The 19590-nt window shown below is 42.2% G+C and overlaps 1 protein-coding gene across 1 annotated transcript in view; it reads right to left on the reverse strand.

Moving 5' to 3' along the window:
- Positions 1–250: 250 nt before the first annotated feature.
- The window catches only part of LOC134451807 (retinal guanylyl cyclase 2-like), a 37443-nt gene continuing 18103 nt past the window's right edge, over positions 251–19590 (reverse strand). The window contains exons 10-22 of the mRNA XM_063202206.1: positions 16861–16941; positions 15394–15570; positions 13207–13363; positions 11353–11502; positions 10728–10876; positions 10257–10420; positions 8134–8326; positions 6218–6392; positions 4979–5077; positions 3574–3665; positions 1583–1668; positions 665–742; positions 251–380 (exon numbers count right to left, since the gene is read on the reverse strand). Of these exons, the coding sequence (XP_063058276.1) occupies positions 251–380; positions 665–742; positions 1583–1668; positions 3574–3665; positions 4979–5077; positions 6218–6392; positions 8134–8326; positions 10257–10420; positions 10728–10876; positions 11353–11502; positions 13207–13363; positions 15394–15570; positions 16861–16941 (1731 nt within the window). The remainder of the gene's footprint in view (positions 381–664; positions 743–1582; positions 1669–3573; positions 3666–4978; positions 5078–6217; positions 6393–8133; positions 8327–10256; positions 10421–10727; positions 10877–11352; positions 11503–13206; positions 13364–15393; positions 15571–16860; positions 16942–19590) is intronic.

Raw genomic sequence — 19590 nt, forward strand, 5'->3', positions numbered from 1 at the left:
GGGCCGTTAGAGAGGCCTAGGGGGGTCGTTGAGAAGGATACAGCTGAGAGGAGGGGTGCTCAGTTGCCATTTGGGGGTATTAGCCCATTTTATTTTTTAATACTTATCTTACGTATGATGAGGTCAAGGGGGCGTTTGTTAATAAAAAAAGGCAGAGAACCACTGATGTAACTGAACAATGCCAAGACTTTAAGCCTTTCAACGATGCTTTCTTCTTTTCTTCTTCTTCTCCTCCTTTCTTATCTGTGCATTAGCCAATGAAAGAGATCCAAACGTGATGACGCATCATGACGGTGTAGTCAGAGTCTGTGTTCTGAAGCTGGGCCACTTGTCGCACAGCTGGCAGCTGAAGTCTTTCATCTTTTTTTCTCCTTTTTCCCCTTATTCACCCTGCAAGACACCCACACAGCAAAGAGGAATACCAGCAATCAATAAGTAGTGTTTTGTTGTTTGTTTGTTTCTGTTCACAGGAGAGATCCTTTGCGATTTGGACTTTGCTTGGTCGGTATGCAGAAATGGTCACTTGTTGGTCTGCACACGGAAAATCTTTACATGGACATCTTTACCATCTCTTCACTCCTCCAGATTTTGTGTCTTGGAAGTCACAGTCTCCATGAACTGTAATGTTATACATTTTCCATGCATAACATTATCTCATTTTCTCCTCTCGGCAGCCAGTCTTTCTGCTTTCTTCTTCTTATGTCGTGCTATCTCTTCCATCTGTAGCTTTTGGGCCATTTGCCTGAAAAAAACATCAAGACAGGGGGGTGGCATGGCAACATTAATTTGGATTTATAAGCAAAGGTAGTCAAACAAATTCCACAGATGGGTCATTTTTATTCATGCTTTTCCAATATTTATCTTAATGATTTTGGAAGAAATACTTTAAAGGTTGCTGAGTTCAGAGTCTATGAATCATCTCTCAGCTTGCAGGTGCATCACAGTGGGACTTAATGTCAATTGAAGGGGGACGCTGGAGCACACGCTTAATAAATGCTTAAACTTTAAAAGTGTGCTCCAGATGTTCTCTTCAACTACAACATTTGTGTTCAGCTTCTACAACTGAAAATTGTAATGATTTGATGTAACAGTACAGATTGACTTACTGTATTAATTCATTTTAGTTAGAGTTTTGATGTTCCCTTTTGATTACGTATCAGTCTGGTTGAGTTCATCTGTCCTCCAGGATGAAGGTTAGTAACCCTTTTTTTAACATATAGTATTTTAACATATCATATTTTTGGAGATTTTTGCCTGTAACTCTTGTTGTGTCTCAAATGGTGCACTTGTGTGCTCCGGGCGTAATTTAGTGCACTGAAAGTCCAAATGTTCCCTCGACACTAAGCACTTAAGACCTCAATGCACTGACACAAGTGTACAGTTTGAGACACAGAAACTAAGTAGGCCTAAGTTGGAGAGAGAGATGGGGTAGGGCTGGTAAATGATCGAGGACGGATTCAAACCTGCATCCCCATGTGTGTAATGTAATGAATGAGTGCAATGTAATAATGTGCAAGATACGCATGGTGCCATGTGTTAACCCTTTGTTTAAGATCAAGGTTAAAGGTGAAGCAGTGCTTACTTGTTGTGTATCTCCGGCGGTATGGGCAGGGGTTGGGTGAAGCCCTCCTTGCCAACCAGGAAGTAGGTATCCTCAGCCCCCTTTGCCTAAAAACGGATACAGTAGCCCATTTACATTTACATTAACCGTAGACACATCCGAAATGGCATATTTCTCCTCTTCTAATCTTTTTTTCCTTACCATGTCCATAGCATGTCTATTCTTTTGGTGTTGATTTCTATTATATACATGTATATTCTTCTTATGTATTAGTAGTAACTGGCATCGATGGGCACTAAACTAAAATGAGTAAGTTAACTGCCTGAATTTGTAGATTCTAGTGATTCATGTGTATATTGACATGCGTGATGAAAATGGGAACATTTTCATTTCAACTTGTCCCTCCATCACAAAGCAACATGAAAGGTCACCTGTATCTCCAGACCAGTGGTTCTTAACCTTTTTTTTCTTAGAGCCCCCCCTTACCTGTGCCCAAGACAAGCTGCACATCCCTAACCTAAACTTCTACTGTACACGTGTATACACATTAAACATGCTTTTTGTGATTAATTGCAATATTTCTTGTTCGAAACAATCAATACTTTAATGACTTGTCCATGGGGACCAAAACCCGTTTTAATTTTTGATTTGGCCTAATTATAATGTTCGCAATGTTGGTCACAACTTCAACACAAACAAAGTTCTGCGGACTCCCTGCCATCTTTGGGGCACCCGAGGGTGTGTGCACACCGCAGGGTAGCAATGCACACCATACCTTCAGTGGCACGCTGTAATAGTCATTGAAAAGGTAAGTACCATAGTGCTACAATACTATCGTACGCTGTAATAGTCATTGAAAATGTAAGTACCATAGTGCTACAATACTATGTACGCTGTAATAGTCATTGAAAAGTTAAGTACCATAGTATTGCAATACTATGTCACAACACAGGGCCTTTGGTAGAGTAGAGTAGAGTAGAGTAGAGTAGAGTAACTTTATTGATCCCCGGTGGGAGAGTAGTGCACTACGACTTGGTCATTGCCAATCTGGTAAGAACAAATTTATAACGCCATGTCTATTACCGGGTGAAGAACCACTGCTCTAGAGCAGTATTTCTTAGCTGGTGGGTCGGTACCCAAAAGTGGGTCGCGAAGGGGTCCTGGGTGGGTCGCGGAGCTGTATTGTAAATATTAATTCAGCCTCTTATTGTCAGTCACAAAATTGAAACAAGATTGTAGAATAAATTATTGTGATGTCGAGAGTGAAACATGGTTAACATTCCTGCATGTCAGCAGCATACACTGCAAATGCTAATGCATGTTATCAAATGCATGGTTATATTTTTGATGATTTTATTTGAAGATTGCCATTGGTTATTTGAAAATTGCGATGGCATGACAAAAAGTGGGTCACAACATAATGACATGGTAAATTGTGAGTCCCACCACTTTTCCAAAATGAACCACTGCTCTCTAGAGTAGTGTTTCTCAACCGGGGCGGTACAGCCCCCAGGGGGGCGTTGGGGAAATCTAGAGGGGTGTTGGGAAGGTTACAGCTGAGAAGGGGTGGGGCTTAGTTCCCATTGAGGTGCATTAATCCATGTTATTTTGTAATACTAAGTGGGACATTGTCAGGCTTATGATGATGTTAAGGGGGCGTTGGGATGCTTATGATGAGGTCCAGGGGGCGTTCAATCAAAAAAGGTTGAGAACCACTGCTCTAGCATTTACTGGTGATGCCATATCAACAGATACATCCACAAATAAATGCCAAGCATAGAATATATAAGTACAATCAGGGCTTTAAATTAACTTTTTTCACTACCAAAATGGCTAGATGTTAATTTTACTTGCCAGACACACACTCACTAATGGGTCAAAGTGGCTCGTCAGTTGGTCTTTTCTACCAGCCAAACTGAAATTTCACCAGCATTTGGCCAGTTGGCTGGTGTTAATTTAGAGCCCTGAGAACAATATACACAACATGAATGTTTCTCCTGAGACTGTAGTACCTTGTCTGTCCTCTGCCTGAGTTGGACCTTGTAGCCCTCTTTGAGGTCCATCAGGATATTTACAAAACTCTGGCTCACATGGATGCGGGAAGCTGTAGACAAATACAGTAGAAAAGGGTGGGTGGTGGAGAGGATGGTGGTTCAGAATGGCTGACACAAACAATGTCCAATTCAGGCCTTGATTACACATATACAGATATACAGTGTGTATTTGTAAAAGTATTTATGCTGTGTGTGTGTGTGTGTGTGTGTGTGTGTGTGTGTGTGTGTGTGTGTGTGTGTGTGTGTGTGTGTGTGTGTGTGTGTGTGTGTGTGTGTGTGTGTGTGTGTGTGTTTAAAAAATAGGTATTTTTTATCCGTTTACATATTTTGATCCTGATTATACAAAAAAGGACACAATCTGCACACTTCAGGTCTTTTTCTTTGTGCAAAGCTTTACTGGGCTTTAATGGACTTTCTGTACATACATTTACACTGCATCATGTACCTTCCAAACAGATTAGCTGTGACCATTCACCACTTCACTGATCCTGATCATACTACATGTGTATCACCATTGTGAGAGGTGAGAGTTTTTTGAAAACTCAGAGTTTAACAATGTCTGTTTTAAGGAGCTAAAACTGTTTGCACAAAGCAAAATGCCCAAATGATATTTACAATGTAATTTATTTGAGAGGTGAGAGTGAGAGGTGAGAGTTTTTTGAAAACTCAGAGTTTAACAATGTCTGTTTTAAGGAGCTAAAACTGTTTGCACAAAGAAAAATGCCCAAATAATATTTACAATGTAATTTATTTGAGAGGTGAGAGTGAGAAGTGAGAGTTTTTTGAAAACTCAGAGTTTAACAATGTCTGTTTTAAGGAGCTAAAACTGTTTGCACAAAACAAAATGCCCAAACGATATTTACAATGTAATTTATTTGAGAGGTGAGAGTGAGAGGTGAGAGTTTTTTGAAAACTCAGAGTTTAACAATGTCTGTTTTAAGGAGCTAAAACTGTTTGCACAAAACAAAATGCCCAAACAATATTTACAATGTAATTTATTTGATATGTACTCACAAAAATACCCATTTTCACAGGGGCGTATCTAGCCCTTTTGGGGCCCTCTGCGAAATATAAACATGGGGCCCTCGAAAGTCATAATATATATGTTTTGGTGCTATTTTAGTGTTTTGTCTCATATCTTCGGTTACTTCACATGAGTGACAAATTAAGATCAAGCCTATGTTTTTCTATTTACCACGACTGGTATGACATTTGAGGCCCCTATGGAGAATAGATTTGGTCGGGGCCCTAGGCAATTGCCTAGGTTTGCCTAATGGAACGTCCGCCTCTACATTTACACGTGAACAGGGTGTCAGACTCTGGTGTATGTTAATGAATTGTGTGGCCTACTACAACTACTCACGCATTCCAGAAGATTCCATTCCAGAAGCTGTGGTGACCGTGTCTCCAAAGAGACAGTAGCGTGGCATGGTAAGACCGACTACACCGGCCACACACGGACCTAACACCCACAGAGACACAGACAATTATCATCAGAGACATACATATTACCTTACACTAATTTGGCTTATACTCTGGCATATACAGTATATAACACATATACCTGTACTTTTCCTTCTACACATTACATCCCCCAACTGTGAATTATTTGTTGTACAGTACAAAATGTATTTCCTTTTACTATATATTACAGTAAACACCGTGTGGTATAGTCCACTTACTGAAGGCCTACACGTGCACAAGTGATGTGGAGAAGCCTGTGCTAGTAATGCCTCATCCCCACCAGGTGGCAGTCATGAGTCAGGTATGCAGCCCTGCTGCTTGGTGACTCAGCCAACCGTGGGGTTGCTTTGGTAATGTGCAGAGCACACATGTGGCGCACACATCACTGACTGAGTCATCGTTTGGAAATACAGGTAAATGACTATTCTTAGCTGAACAGAAGAAGACGATTTTGGCAGTATTTTGGTGGTGGCCTGTCTACGTATATCTATATGCTCTTTTGGGTAACCTTATGAGTCTTGGGGCCCATATGGGTGTGTAGCATCTGTTATGTTACATGGAAATCCCTGTGTATTTTCCTATGTGAATGTTTAACTGAGGTCATTCTGCATAGTCTGCCCCCTGTTGCTCGAACTCCTGACCTTACGGCATGAGAGGCAGATGTAGGCCACTGAATATGTTACACAATAGGAACCACACCTACATCTACATAGTCCTATGTATAATTTATGCTATAGGAAGGAACCATACCTGTGTGCAGCATGATGCGAATGTGCCCCTGTATTGTAGTCGTATGCTTACTGTGTGAAATGCTACGTCTGTATTAACCATATGCACATGTAATAGTGCCTATACCTGTTTGCGGGCCTATTTCTATATGTACTGCATTAGAGCCCATACCTGTGCACAGCCCTATGCGCCATGCGACCATAACTATGTGTAGCCATATGTGTGTATACCCACATAGGTAATATGTTAGGGCCCATAGCTGTGTGCAGGTTTCTACGTATTTCAAACTGCAGTGCCTAATGTTTGTACCTGTGTGCAGGTTTCTACATATTTTAAACTGCAGTGCCTAATGTTTGTACCTGTGTGCAGGTTTCTACATATTTTAAACTGCAGTGCCTAATGCACGTACCTGTGTGCAAGCCGATGCGTATCCGCACGGGCACCTCGGGCATGTGTCTCATTTTGAACGTGCCCACGGCGCTGAGGATGTACAGTGCCATGTGGGCAATCTCGGACGCGTGGCGGTTGCCATTGGGCACGGGCAACCCCGACGCCACCATGTAGGCATCTCCTATGGTCTCCACCTGGGCACAGCAAAGCGCGTAGTCACAATTACATTAGTAAAAGTCAAAGTGTGCTTTATTGCACAAAAATCTATGTAACAGGGATAACACAGAAGATTGGAATTGCGTTTGGCCAGTCTCCAAAATGCAGTTAGACTAATATGTATGACATTACACCACCATGTAGGCATCACCTATGGTCTCCACCTGGACATAGCAAAGGCTGTCATCATAATTACATTACAGAAGCAAAGTGGGGATAATTGTAGAAACCTCATAATGCGTAATAACATTCTTCACCTATGGTCTCCACCTGAGAATTAAAAGCCATTACAAATAACATGAAGAACGTCCTTCTTCGAATGAGTGGACATCATCACGTCAGAAGGGAAAAGGCATTACAAATACTGTGGTCAGCTCTGATCTCTGAAAGGCACGGACAATGTTTTTGGTATTTTGTAGGCTACATCTTTTTTTTCCACTGTCCATGACCCGTCAATCAAAAGTTAATTTAGGCTACTTTAATTTAGGCTCTTGTTGTTATGGTTACCATTCATAAGCACATTGACGTGGAATGGTGTTCGGCTCACACCATCAACCAATCTTCTGTTGAGAAGTTCAGAAGTTATTTCAAGTCTTTGTTCCATTACTTCTCAGTGTGTTCTGATGCAACACTGTGGGCCCTAACATGCTGGCATCTCATATTGTCATAACAGAAGTGCTTCAAATGTCATCAAATACAGGTGTATGTATGTACAGAATAGAGCTCGAAAGTGACGTCACTTCCCCCGATTTCATGGGACCTCAACTGCGTTTTTAGCCGAAAATCGTAGCATGTAATCCAATGGCGGTATTAAAATGGCATTTCGATCCCCTTCGAGTTGTGCCACGAGCTCCATATATGTTGTTTCTGATATTTTTGCTTAATTTTTCGTAGGAACCCCCACATTTTTTAGAAAGCTGTGTTTCTTCACATTTTTCATGCCGACGGCCTCGGAACAAAACATTGATACTTCTGCATGAATAATCCTTATCTATCATCTTAAACAGCATATTTGTAGCCCAGCACATACAGTATAATGACTGAGATCAGAAGATATTTACTCGCTACCATGTTGTTAGATGGTCAGCTTAGGTCCCGTGAAACGCGGAACTAAGGGGCGGGACTTTCGAGCTCTATTGTATTCAATGCCAGCCAGTGTCAAAGTTGTCCTCATTGTTTTGCAATGCTCATCACAATAGTAGTCATAATAGTCATGTGTCAGTTTTCATTGTTCTACGATCATCATCATGAGAGACAAGAGAGCTCTTGTATTGGGCTCATTTGCAGCATTTAATAGCGATGTTTCTTGCTTGAAGAAGGTCAATAGACCGAAATGTTGCTATTAAACACTGTATAGTAAAAAAGCTGCACTCTCGGATCAGTTTCTTGCATTTTTAATACTGCCATGCTAACCCAGTATTAAAACTGCAAGAAACTGATCCGGGAGTGCAGCTTTTTTACCACACATGAACTTTTGCTGTTTGCTCGCTACGCACCCAAAGACCTTGTAAGAAACATTTCGGAGTTGAGCACACTTTCTCTACTAAAAGCTATTAAACACTGCAAACGTGAACAGTGTGCGGTAGCTTTCTTGTCTCTAACGTTGGTGACCCAGAGGTTCCCCTCCTACACACCTGGACCTGGTCAAAGGAGGTGTGGAGGAATTCTACACAAAAAAATCTACAATCATCAACACCATACATTTATTTGACTGTATACCTTGTACACATCGTGGTTTCCGATGATGGCATCGAACACTGTGTAGAGGTCGTTGAGAAGGTCGACCACCTCGATGGGCTCGCTGTTGGCCGAGATGGTGGTGAAGCCCACGATGTCACTGAAGTACAGTGACACGCTGTCAAAATGCTCCGGCTCCACCGCACCCCCCACCTTCAACGCCTCCGCCACCGACCTGCGGAGAGAGAGAGAGAGAGAGAGAGAGAGAGAGAGAGATAGAGCGAGAGAGTGAGGGAGACAGAGATGTTGATTAGGGCTGTAGCGATATTGGATCGATCCGAGAAATTGCGATACTCAGAGTCACAATACTGTATCGTGATGTAAGGAGGCAGTATCGTGATACGCCCTTTCAAAGTTTTGTTATCCTTCAGTCCAGAAAACAACCATATAATTTGGTGTGATTGTGCTTCCAAGCTTCAAATGAGATACATTTCAGAAATCGTGGGGGTGTATCAAACTGTTAGTCAAAAATCGTGATACGAACCGAATCATGAGTTGAGTGTATTACTACAGCCCTAATGTTTACACAGTGATGCTAATTCAGCTCCACATACAGTACAATATTCCAAACTGGCTGTTTTTACCTGTGCATTCAACACAGATGATTTCAATGATAAAAGTATACTATGTGGTTATACAATGATTGGTAACTCAAAAGAACGATTGACTGCTTTCACATTAATTTGATCAGTGACTTACAGACTGACATAGCTCATATTGAATTGATGGCAGAGGTGTCAATCTCAGTTTCATAAAGTATGCCACCCTGCCACACATTTCCTCAAACCATTTCCTGGCTTGATGTTTCTTCACACATAGTGGTACTGCTTGGTGGTTTCCCAGCACAGGGTGTGCCCGTGTTCAGTGAGATGTACAAGTGTATTTTGCATGTCACGAACTGTACTGTGTGTATGCAGCCTATATGTGACGTGGCATGTTTGCGTAACGCCCCGGCCGGCCGGATCTGGAGCTGTTGGGTGTGGACATGGTGCATCAACAGATGTGAGGAGGCATACGGTACTGTAGCAGAAGTGAAAGCTGCAGCAGAGTGCCCTCACTTGAATGGACTTGGCACCAGGTTATTTTTAGGCTGTGGTTTAATATTTTATGGAGGGTGTGTGTGTGGGTCTCTCCATGTCTGTGTGTGTGTGTGTGTGTGTGTGTGTGTGTGTGTGTGTGTGTGTGTGTGTGTGTGTGTGTGTGTGTGTGTGTGTGTGTGTGTGTGTGTGTGTGTGGGCGTGTGTGCCTGTCTGTCTATCTGTGTTTAGGCAGGAGTAAGTGAGTGCAGTGTGTGTGTGTGTGTGTGTGTGTGTGTGTGTGTGTGTGTGTGTGTGTGTGTGTGTGTGTGTGTGTGTGTGTGTGTGTGTGTGTGTGTGCGTGCATGTTCAGACAAGGGTCCATATGTCCATTTGTGTATTAGGTGCTGTATATGTACTGTATGTATACCTGTGTGGGTGCTCATACAGGTAAAAGCATATGTACACATTTTTAGGACATGCACTCTTTGTTTGTTTGTGTGTGTGTGTGTGTGTGTGTTTGTGTTTGTGTGTGGGTGTGTGTGTGTGTTTGTGCGTACATGGACAGATGTGTGTGTGTGTGAGAGTGTGTGTACACTTGAATGAACATCATCATCATCCTCCTTGGCTGTCCAGCGCAGTGGGGTTCTCACAGGGACAGCATCTAAGGTACTCTCTCTTTCTCTTTTCCTTTCTCTCTCTCTCTCTCTCTCTCTCTCTCTCTCTCTCTCTCTCTCTCTCTCTCTCTCTCTCTCTCTCTCTCTCTCTCTCTCTCTCTCTCTCTCTCTCTCTCTCTCTCTCAGCTGTCCTGCGGGGTGTGGTATTCACAGGGAGAGCATCTGACTTAGTCTCTCTCTCTCTCTCTCTCAGTGGTACTCAGGGTGACAGCATCTGAGCTTCTCTCTTTCTCTCTCTCTTTCTCTCCTGGCACTGTACTCACGATGGCAGCATCTGAGCTTCTCTATCTCTCTCCCTCTGTCCCCCCATCTCTCTCTCTCTCTCTCTCTCTCTCTCTCTCTCTCTCTCTCTCTCTCTCTCTCTCTCTCTCTCTCTCTCTCTCTCTCTCTCTCTCTCCTGTGCTGTACTCACGGTGGCAGCATTTGGGTGAGCAGCTTCTCTGTCTTCTGCTTCTCGATCTCCAGCTCCTCCGTCCTCTCCTTGATCAGCTCCTCCAGGTTGGACGAGTACTGCTCCAGCATGCGTAGCATCGAGTCGATGATGTTGGTCCGACGGCCCTTATTGATGTCTTTGAACTGAAATAATAAGTCGCGAGGGAGGAGAGAGAAGGCAGGGGAAAGTTTTCAGTGAAATCTTTGATCTATAATTGAAACGTTTCTCATGGTAAAGAAAAGCTTTACAGTGTTTAAGTGGGATGTGGGGAAATGTTTTATATTTTATTCTCTTNAGCTGCAAATCTTACTGTACTTTGATCATAATAGTACATTTTAGTCGATCATTTTGTAAATGACCAGAACTAAGAAAAACTTTGCTTACCCCCATACGATGCATATTGTGCACAGATAAAATTATATTGTTAAGCTGCCAGTGTAAGGCTGTTACCAGGTCGAATATCTCGTTGAAGTCTGGCCGTTTCTCTGGCTGCTCATTCCAGCATTGCTTGATGAGCTGTATGCACTCCAGAGGGGCGTGGTCAGGGGTCACTATCGGCCGACAAAGGGGTGGAGGCTTCTTCACTTTCTGGATGATCTCTGACGACAAGATTACAATAAAAATAATATATACGGTCAACGTCAACCCATCACCACACCACTCAGTATAAATATATAACCCCATGTAATAAGAAACAAATAATTATAACTATGTCTGTCTGTTTTTCATATGTGTCTGGTTGGTTTATGACTTCATATGCTGAAAAAGTACTGAAAAACATGCATTTTAAATCTACTAACAGAGGAGGACCATTCCTTGTTATCTGTTTTCAGAATCAAAACAGGGGCTTGGGGGTTATTGGGTAATAGTGCCAAAGTGCTTTAAGTGCTGACGTGGAAAGTAATGGCTATGTCTTAATATGTTACTTAAGGCTCTCGGTACTGTCATTGCAATGTTATTATGATGTAGTTGATTATTTTCAGCAAGTAGTGAATAGGCCCGCCGGCGACCCCATCTGAAGTAAGAGGCTACAAAGAGAGAGATATAGTAGACATGTAAAGGAGGCTCTTCTGACCTTCTGCTGATAGGTTGAGCATGAAGAAGGGGGGTCTGCGGAGTATGACCTCCTGCATGATGATGGAGAGGCTGTAGACGTCTCCTTCTCGGGAGCAGGCCGTGCCGGGATGTGTACTCCGCAGCAGCTCAGGGGCCGTCCATAACAGCTCTATAGTAGGGGCACACAGTTGGAGAATGAAGACTGCGCACATCTCGGGTAAAGGTGCAGAAAATTGGCTGGTTGAAATTTTGGAGTGAGTAGTCACATTTAAAATACATTTTCAGATTCTTTAAGTTTCTTCAGATTCAAGAAGACAATTCTCAATACGTAATCTTGCCATCATGGAATACATTTTTTCAAAGGATTGTCATGTTATGTTCCATTTTGTTCCTACATACTGAGCTATAATCAGATGCAAATTAATATGCAGTCAATTAACACAATGCAAATACTAAGTGTGGTTTAACATGCAAGCTGTAACACACACACACACACACACACACACACACACACACACACACACACACACACACACACACACACACACACACACACACACTCACACACACACACACGCACACACACACACGCACACACACACACACACACACACACACACACACAGAAATATCTACTTACACACACAAGTATTTACAGCACTGTGCATCTGCCGTGTATATGTGACTCATTGGTCTCACAGCACAGAAGAAGTTACCAGTTGTATAAGTCACAGACTAGTATAATGCACTAGTGAACACTACATTGCTGCCTGCAGTGGGTTCAGCACCATGGACAGCAGCCCACAGGCTTCAATAGGCTCAACAAGCACACACGCAGCAACACAGTGGATACTTCTCAAAGTGAAGTGTTCTAGTCTAGTGCTAGTGCGAGTAACACCCATTGTTTGCGGATGTTCACGGGATCACCAAGGAGTATCCAATTATTAATTACTTAGAACTAGTTATTGGATACTCTGTGGTGAAATCTGTGAAGAATGGGCGTTACTCTAATGTTACTCTAACATTACTAAATTGTGTTTTTTTTCCCATTTGTTAAGCACTTTGTGTTGCATGCCTTGTATGATACAGTGCTATGCAAATACAATTATTATTATTATTATTATTATTATTATTATTATTATTATTATTATTATTACTCGCACTTGCAAGGCTAGAACACTTCACTTTGAGAAATGCCCACTGCAGGCACACATGAATACACTACACCACACTACACTGCACTGCACTGAAGAAAGATATCAACCCAATCTAAGGCAATTATTTGACCATGGCACACTTGAATACCCCAGACTACACTACACTACACTACACAATGCAGGAAGATATCAACCCATTCTATGGCAATCATATGACCTCATTTCTTAAAGAACTGAAGCACAGAGTTTAAGATGTAGCTGGATATGGACGGATGACTAGATATGTGGGACTCTGAGAGATACGTAGGAGAGAGAGCCAGGGCTGAGCTGAGCTGGGAAACAGGTCAGTCGTATCACATTTCCCATTCTACTGTCTGATCGTTAAGCTTTATCATGAAAGGGATATAGTTATATGCGGGGCTCAGGGGCAATGGCTCAGTGGGTGAAGTTGTCGCACCATTTCACCCAGGACCTGGGTGTGATTCCGACCTGAGGTCCGATTCTTTCCCCACCTCTCTCTACCCACTCGTTTCCTGTCTCTCTCATACTCTCCTGTCTAAATAAAGGTGTAAATACCCCAAATATTTAACCCCGTTTACGCAGAGCCTCTGTTGTAGACTAGTATAGGCAATATAATATAATATAATATAATATAATATAATATAATATAATATAATATAATATAATATAACCGAACATAATAGAGTATAATATACCCTCTGCCGTGGGTTCCTCGTAGGGGTACTTCTGAGCCTCTCGGACGTCGGCGACTCCGTAGTCAGTGACCTTCAGTACGAAGCGGCCGTCCACCACACAGTTAGTGGACTTCAGCCGCCCATGAATCACACCACGATGATGCAGATACTTCATGCCCTATGGAGAAGAGGGAGCCCCATTGAAAACTGTCACTCTGTGACTTTGACATTGCAACTGGTAATTGGTAATTAGATTAGATTTTGTCCCATAGGGATACTTGTTTTCACATCAGACTATTCAGTTCCATCAGGTTAGATCTTGCAGTACATATTTGGTATACATATAGACACCATTATAGACACATAAACATCCTCAGACATCCACATACAAAACATATACACACATCTATTCATATACACTCCAATATACACTCCTCTACAAACGGTACCTATACATTACATTCCTCTCCTCCACATACAACCCATCCATTTTTTTTATTCTATCCTCTCCCTCATTTACCCAGCTATGGAGACAAGGGCGATATTGGTGTTTTATTGTTAAAATTGTTAGTGGACTTCAGCCGGCCGTAACAGCACATTACGATTGTGCAGACACTTCATTCCATGTCGACGGAGGAAGCCCCATTGAAGATTGTTAGTCGTCAACATTCCTCTTCCTCTTGCTACGGCCAGTGTACTGTTGGTGTTTTATTGATAATAGTAGCTGTAATAGACTTTTCTGTTTTGTTGATACTATTGGTAGATATTGTATACCTAGCCAGGCCGTGCCCTCCTAGTGACACAACACCTTTGCCGTTGCTTCTTGTCAGGCCAAGAGTAATGTAAATATCGTTTCTGATCTCCGGAAAAATCAGAAACTCCACCCACTTTGTCAGGAACCAATCAACCAGTAGCAAACCAAGGAAGGCGGGTCAACGATGCTGTTTGGGAAACGTTTATTGTTATGCTCTTGGTCAGACCACATCTCTCGAAGAGAATTGAAAGTCAAGGATAATCAGGCTAAGATATACCAGTAGTGGCTGTAAGGTCAATAATAGTGTTATGACAGTGCAGATACGTCATGACCCATGGAGGGAGGTAGCCCCAGTGACCATTACTGTTACTCTTTGTCTTCCGCTTTCTTTTTTCTTTTAAATATATTTTTAGGGGATTTATTGATAGGAAAGTGGAGATTATGACAGGAAGTGAGTGTGTTGAGAGAGATGGGGGAGGATTGGCAAATGACCTGGGACGGAATCAAACCCGGGTCCCCAGCATAGTAACCTAGTGCGTTAAGCCACGGCAGGGCCATCTTCCTCTTTCAGTATAGGTGTGTTTTTTTGTAATACAGTATTTGTGATGTAGGAGATATTTATGTTTTACTGGTAGGCAGCATAATGTGCATAGCAGCATCAGTCAAGCCAAGTCAGGTCAAGTCAAGTTTAATAGCCCATTTCTACACAATAAGGAAACCCAAAGTGCTTTACAAATAATGACGAAGATAGAACAATGTAAAAATGGCCAAAATATAAAATGGTAAAAAAAAAAACAATATAAAATATCAGCTGTTAGGTACTGTGGTATTAAGGTATTGTGTATGAGTAGCTAACATCACCTAAGTGCAGAATAGCTATGACGGTATGTGTGTGTGAGCTACTGTACTTCGCCTTTGACATTTACACGTTCCAAGGGGGATACTTGGCCTTTTCTTGTTTGACTTTTGTCCCCTTCTTTATAATGTCAGTGGATGTGTTGTAAATTCATAAATGTTACGACTAAAATGTTAATGTCTCTCTAAATTACATTTTCCTGTGTGGATGTAGGTGATAGCTGTGATGTGTGCATACAGTATATTCCTAACGGGCAGTAATGAGGCAATAATGAGTATGATGTTGTTTTTACACATATTTACCCTAATGTTTTGTAAGTGCAATTCTACAGCAGTGTTTCCTAATCTTTTTGTCATTCCATGAGTACACCCGTTGTCATGCAGTATATCTGTTCCTCTTCTATCCCAATGTGACTATACTTTGTTAATATTTTCCACGTACACCTACATGTACCCCTGGTTGTGTTCTACAGCTGTGGCTACATCTAGTCTAGAGCCTGGACAGAACAACGGATGTGATGGGACATTCCAATCCCTGCCCTGTGCACTTGCAGAGAAGTGAATGAGGCACGCTTTTTTGTTGTCGGGCCCATGCTTGCCTTAATGAGGTCCAGTAGCAGCGAGGACTTGAACATCCAGTCCAGCTTGACGTCCGGGTCCCGCAGCAGGTCCTGCAGGCTGCCCCTGGAGCAGAACTCCGTCACGATGGCAAACACCCCACAGTCCAGGAAGTAGCCCTGGAACGGGTTGATGTTCTCGTGCCGCAGGTCCTTCATCTGTCAAATACCAGCGTTTTAATGATTTTTGATTTTTTTTTTAAATGTCTTTTCTGACATTATTCGGGACTGTGAGAGAGTGACCGGAAGCGAATGGGGTGAAAGAGATGGGGAAGGATTGGCAAAGGACCCGGGTCGGAATCGAACCCGGGTCGCCAGCATAGCAGCAGCCCAGTGCCCTACCGTTAGAGCCACAGTAGGGCCCGAGTGTTTAAAAGTTAAGTTAGGGTGTGCACATCCACACAGACAGTAATACAGGTTTCAGACAATTGGAGTAGATGATGTGATCTGCACACTACGTATTAGCTCCAAGAAATGGCAATGCTTCAATTCATTGGTGGGACTGTCCTCAGGCCTTGTGAAAACAACAATCCAACTAAAACAAGGCAACTCGAGTTGTGAAAATTATATAAATACAAAATAATATGTGAAAGTCACTATCTGTGATTAACAGAGGGTTTTGGTTATAAATGCTCTTGTAGTATGCATTTAGTGTTTACTTTTCCTCAGATCATGACATTGCATTGCTCTCATGACATTGCATTGCTTTCATGTTCAAATATATAATATTGTGTTCTGTTGACAGTACGCTATAGCTTCATTGCGTTTTATTGCAAAGAGGCGCAGAGAAGTTTGACTTTATTAAATTTGCTCATCACAGGAGTTATGCCTCTCCTATCAATCAAGACAGCAAATGCAATATCTCTGCAACCCTGCACTGAGAGAGAGAGAGAGAGAGAGAGAGAGAGAGAGAGAGAGAGAGAGAGAGAGAGAGAGAGACAGAGGAGAGAGAGAGGGGGTGGAGAGAGGGAGAGAGAGAGAGAGAGAGAGAGAGAGAGAGAGAGAGAGAGAGAGAGAGAGAGAGAGATATGGGGGTAGAGAGAGAGAGGAAGAGACAGAGACACAGAGACAGAGACAGAGACAGAGACAGAGACAGAGACACAGAGACAGAGACAGAGACAGAGACAGAGACTGAGGCTGAGGCTGAGGCTGAGGCTGAGATGGAGACGGAGACAGACAAATAAGAGAGAGAGAGAGAGAGAGAGAGAGAGAGAGAGAGAGAGAGAGAGAGAGAGAGAGAGAGAGAGAGAGAGAAAGAGACCAAGACTGAGACTGAGACTGAGACTGAGACTGAGACAGAGATGGCTTTAAAGGCAGAGACAGAGACGGAGAGAGAGAGAGAGAGAGAGAGAGAGAGAGAGAGAGAGAGAGAGAGAGAGAGAGAGAGAGAGAGAGAGAGAGAGAGAGAGAGAGACAGAGAAAGAGAAAGAGAGAGAGAGAGAGACTCACCAGCTCAAACACATCACTGGTCTGGGGATTTAAGGCTCCAAAGTTCCCATACGGGAGTCTCTTCAGCCACGCCCAGTCTCCCTGCGAGTAAACAGGTAGATTATATTCTTTATTGTCCCATAGGGATATTTGTTTCATCAGGTTCCATCAAGTTAGATCTTTGTGGGACACATCTCATTACAATACACTCTAAGAAAATTTCCCTGCAAAATAACGGCAGTTACTGGCAATTATATTAACCTGTAATTCTACTGTTATTTCACACCAAAAATCAAATACAGCTCATTGCTGTTTAATGTATCACAGTATATAAAATGTTTTCAGCAGCAATTGAACTTTTAAATAACAGTACTCTACAGAACATTCACAGTATTAGTATTGTTAAACTAAAAGTGCTCTACAATATTTATGCAGTAGTATAAGTAAAATAACAGTACATTTCAGTTAAAAAGTTGAATTGTACTGTGTGATGACTGGGTCATAGTTGTATTCATGACTGGGTCATAGTTGTATTCATGAATATGGCCATGGCAACTTCCCACCCCACCCATCATTCTCCATAACTGTGGTACCCTGGCCATGTTACCACACCACCCTCCCATCGTTCACCATGACTGGAGTGCCTTGAGCATGATACTATGCCGCTATGCTGTATTGAGAAAATGGTTTGCGGTGGTCCTTTGAAAGTGTGGGCATGAATAAAATTTCAGAGTACGCAGTGCTATGTTACAATGATAGTGTGCGAGGTGGGCTTTTTACTGTATCTCTTGATGAGCCAATGATGAATACAGCATTGGTCATTCTTTAAAAAAATAATTTGCACCAAGTAGCACAGCAAATAAGCAGCACTACAAGCTAGCTCTCAAAGCAATGCCTCTCAAAGCAATGACACAAATAATGCCACATACAGCAAGCTTTCACAAAGAGGAAAGTATGCAAGCATGTAAGCAAGCTTGTAGGCAAGCAAGTGCTATGCTGTGCCATGCAGGCCAGCCAGCAGGCAGGCAAGCAACAGAAGTGTTGATAGTCCAGATTTATATACAGGTGCAAGAGTACCATGTGACCAGAGTCATCAGGCCCTTGGCAGGTGACGCCCGTAATTGAATAATGGCATAACAGCCCTACTCAGGTGAGGCCAGGCACTGATTAGCAGATTGGTTTAGATGGGGCTGCTTGTTGCAAGAGTGTTCAAATTCTTAAAATGTTTCAGCCATTCACACTTTCATATCAAAATCATAGTGATGAAAATCATCATAATGTGCTGCATCAAACACTTTTTAAGTATTGTAGTTTCCTTAGAAATTGTTTAATGCTTGTTAGTATCAGAGAATATTTAACCAGTGATAAGTTCTTCAGGTGGTAGGCTATTGCAGCTTGATGGCGAGCACGGACAAGTGGAGAATGATTGGGTTTCAATGGTGCTGCCAAAAATATTTTGGTTGCTTCCACAACGGCCAATGCTGCTATTGTGCAGTTTTTTTTTGTTTTTGTTTTTTTTTATGCTATTGTGCAGTACTTACTGTTTATGCTCAATACTTGACTCAAAGTAGTATTTTCACAGTAGTTGTCTGTTTTTTCAAAAAACAGTAGAATGCTGTTGCAGAATTGCCCTAAATTAACAACTATTTGTTACAGTGTACATATAGACACCATTTCCACTCATAGACACAAAAACATCCTCAGACATCCACATATACTCACATCTATTTATATACACTCCAATATACACTCCTCTACATATATTATTTATTATATAAAATATTTAGAATAGCACAGGCATGTGTAATCAATGATGACACCTTCAGCGTTGCTTCTAGTTAGGCCATGAGCAATACAATATCGTTCCTGAGCTCTGGAAAAATCGGGAACTCCTCCCACTTTGTCGGGAAGCATACAACTATTAGCAAACCAAGGGAGGCAGGCTGATCATGCCATTTGGGAAATGTTAATTGTTATGCTCTTGGTCAGACCAAGTTTCGAAGAGATTTGAAAGTCGATGATAATCAGGCTAACAATGTAAGATCACAATCAAAATTCTTTCAGGTGTTAACAATGGCTCCCTCTGCCTCTGAAATACTCCCTTCCCTCTGCTCCCGCCCCTAGTTTGAGAACTAGGTATGCACCAACAGCTGCCCAGATGCAGTATACCCACCACAAAAAGTAGACTACACCACTGACAAACAGGTAAACAAACAAGTAAACAAATGACTACATGTACTGATGACAGAAAACCAACAAGAGTATCGCTGCATAAAACACATTTGTTTTGTCTTTACATATTAATTAATATGCTACTGCAGACAAAACAACATCATTGTTTACGATCCCTCTTAATTCTGTTGAAAAAAGGAGAGCTGTTTGTTATGCCAAGGGTTTTCTCACCCCAGACAAAACAAACAACAGTTTGAAGGCCATGTACTTACTACGGTGACCCATGTCATGATTAAAATAATTCTGTTAAAAAGCAGACCGTCATATTAAGGGGAGCTGAGCTGTGATCCAGCCCCGGAGTATGGCCGTGGAGGACAGCTAAAATAAGTGCAACTGAAGCCTCATGTTTTATATATTTCAGGACAAATATCCAAACTGACAGAGAGGGGCAGTGAAACGCCTCAGGAATAACACGGTGTTACAATGCTCTGTCAAGATTTTCTGCTGTGCTCTGTGCTGTGATGGTTGTGCTCAGAGAGAGAGAGATATAGGGGGGGGGGGTGAGAGAGAGGTAGTGAA

The sequence above is a fragment of the Engraulis encrasicolus genome, chromosome 7 (assembly GCF_034702125.1).
Source record: "Engraulis encrasicolus isolate BLACKSEA-1 chromosome 7, IST_EnEncr_1.0, whole genome shotgun sequence".
Taxonomy (NCBI): domain Eukaryota; kingdom Metazoa; phylum Chordata; class Actinopteri; order Clupeiformes; family Engraulidae; genus Engraulis; species Engraulis encrasicolus.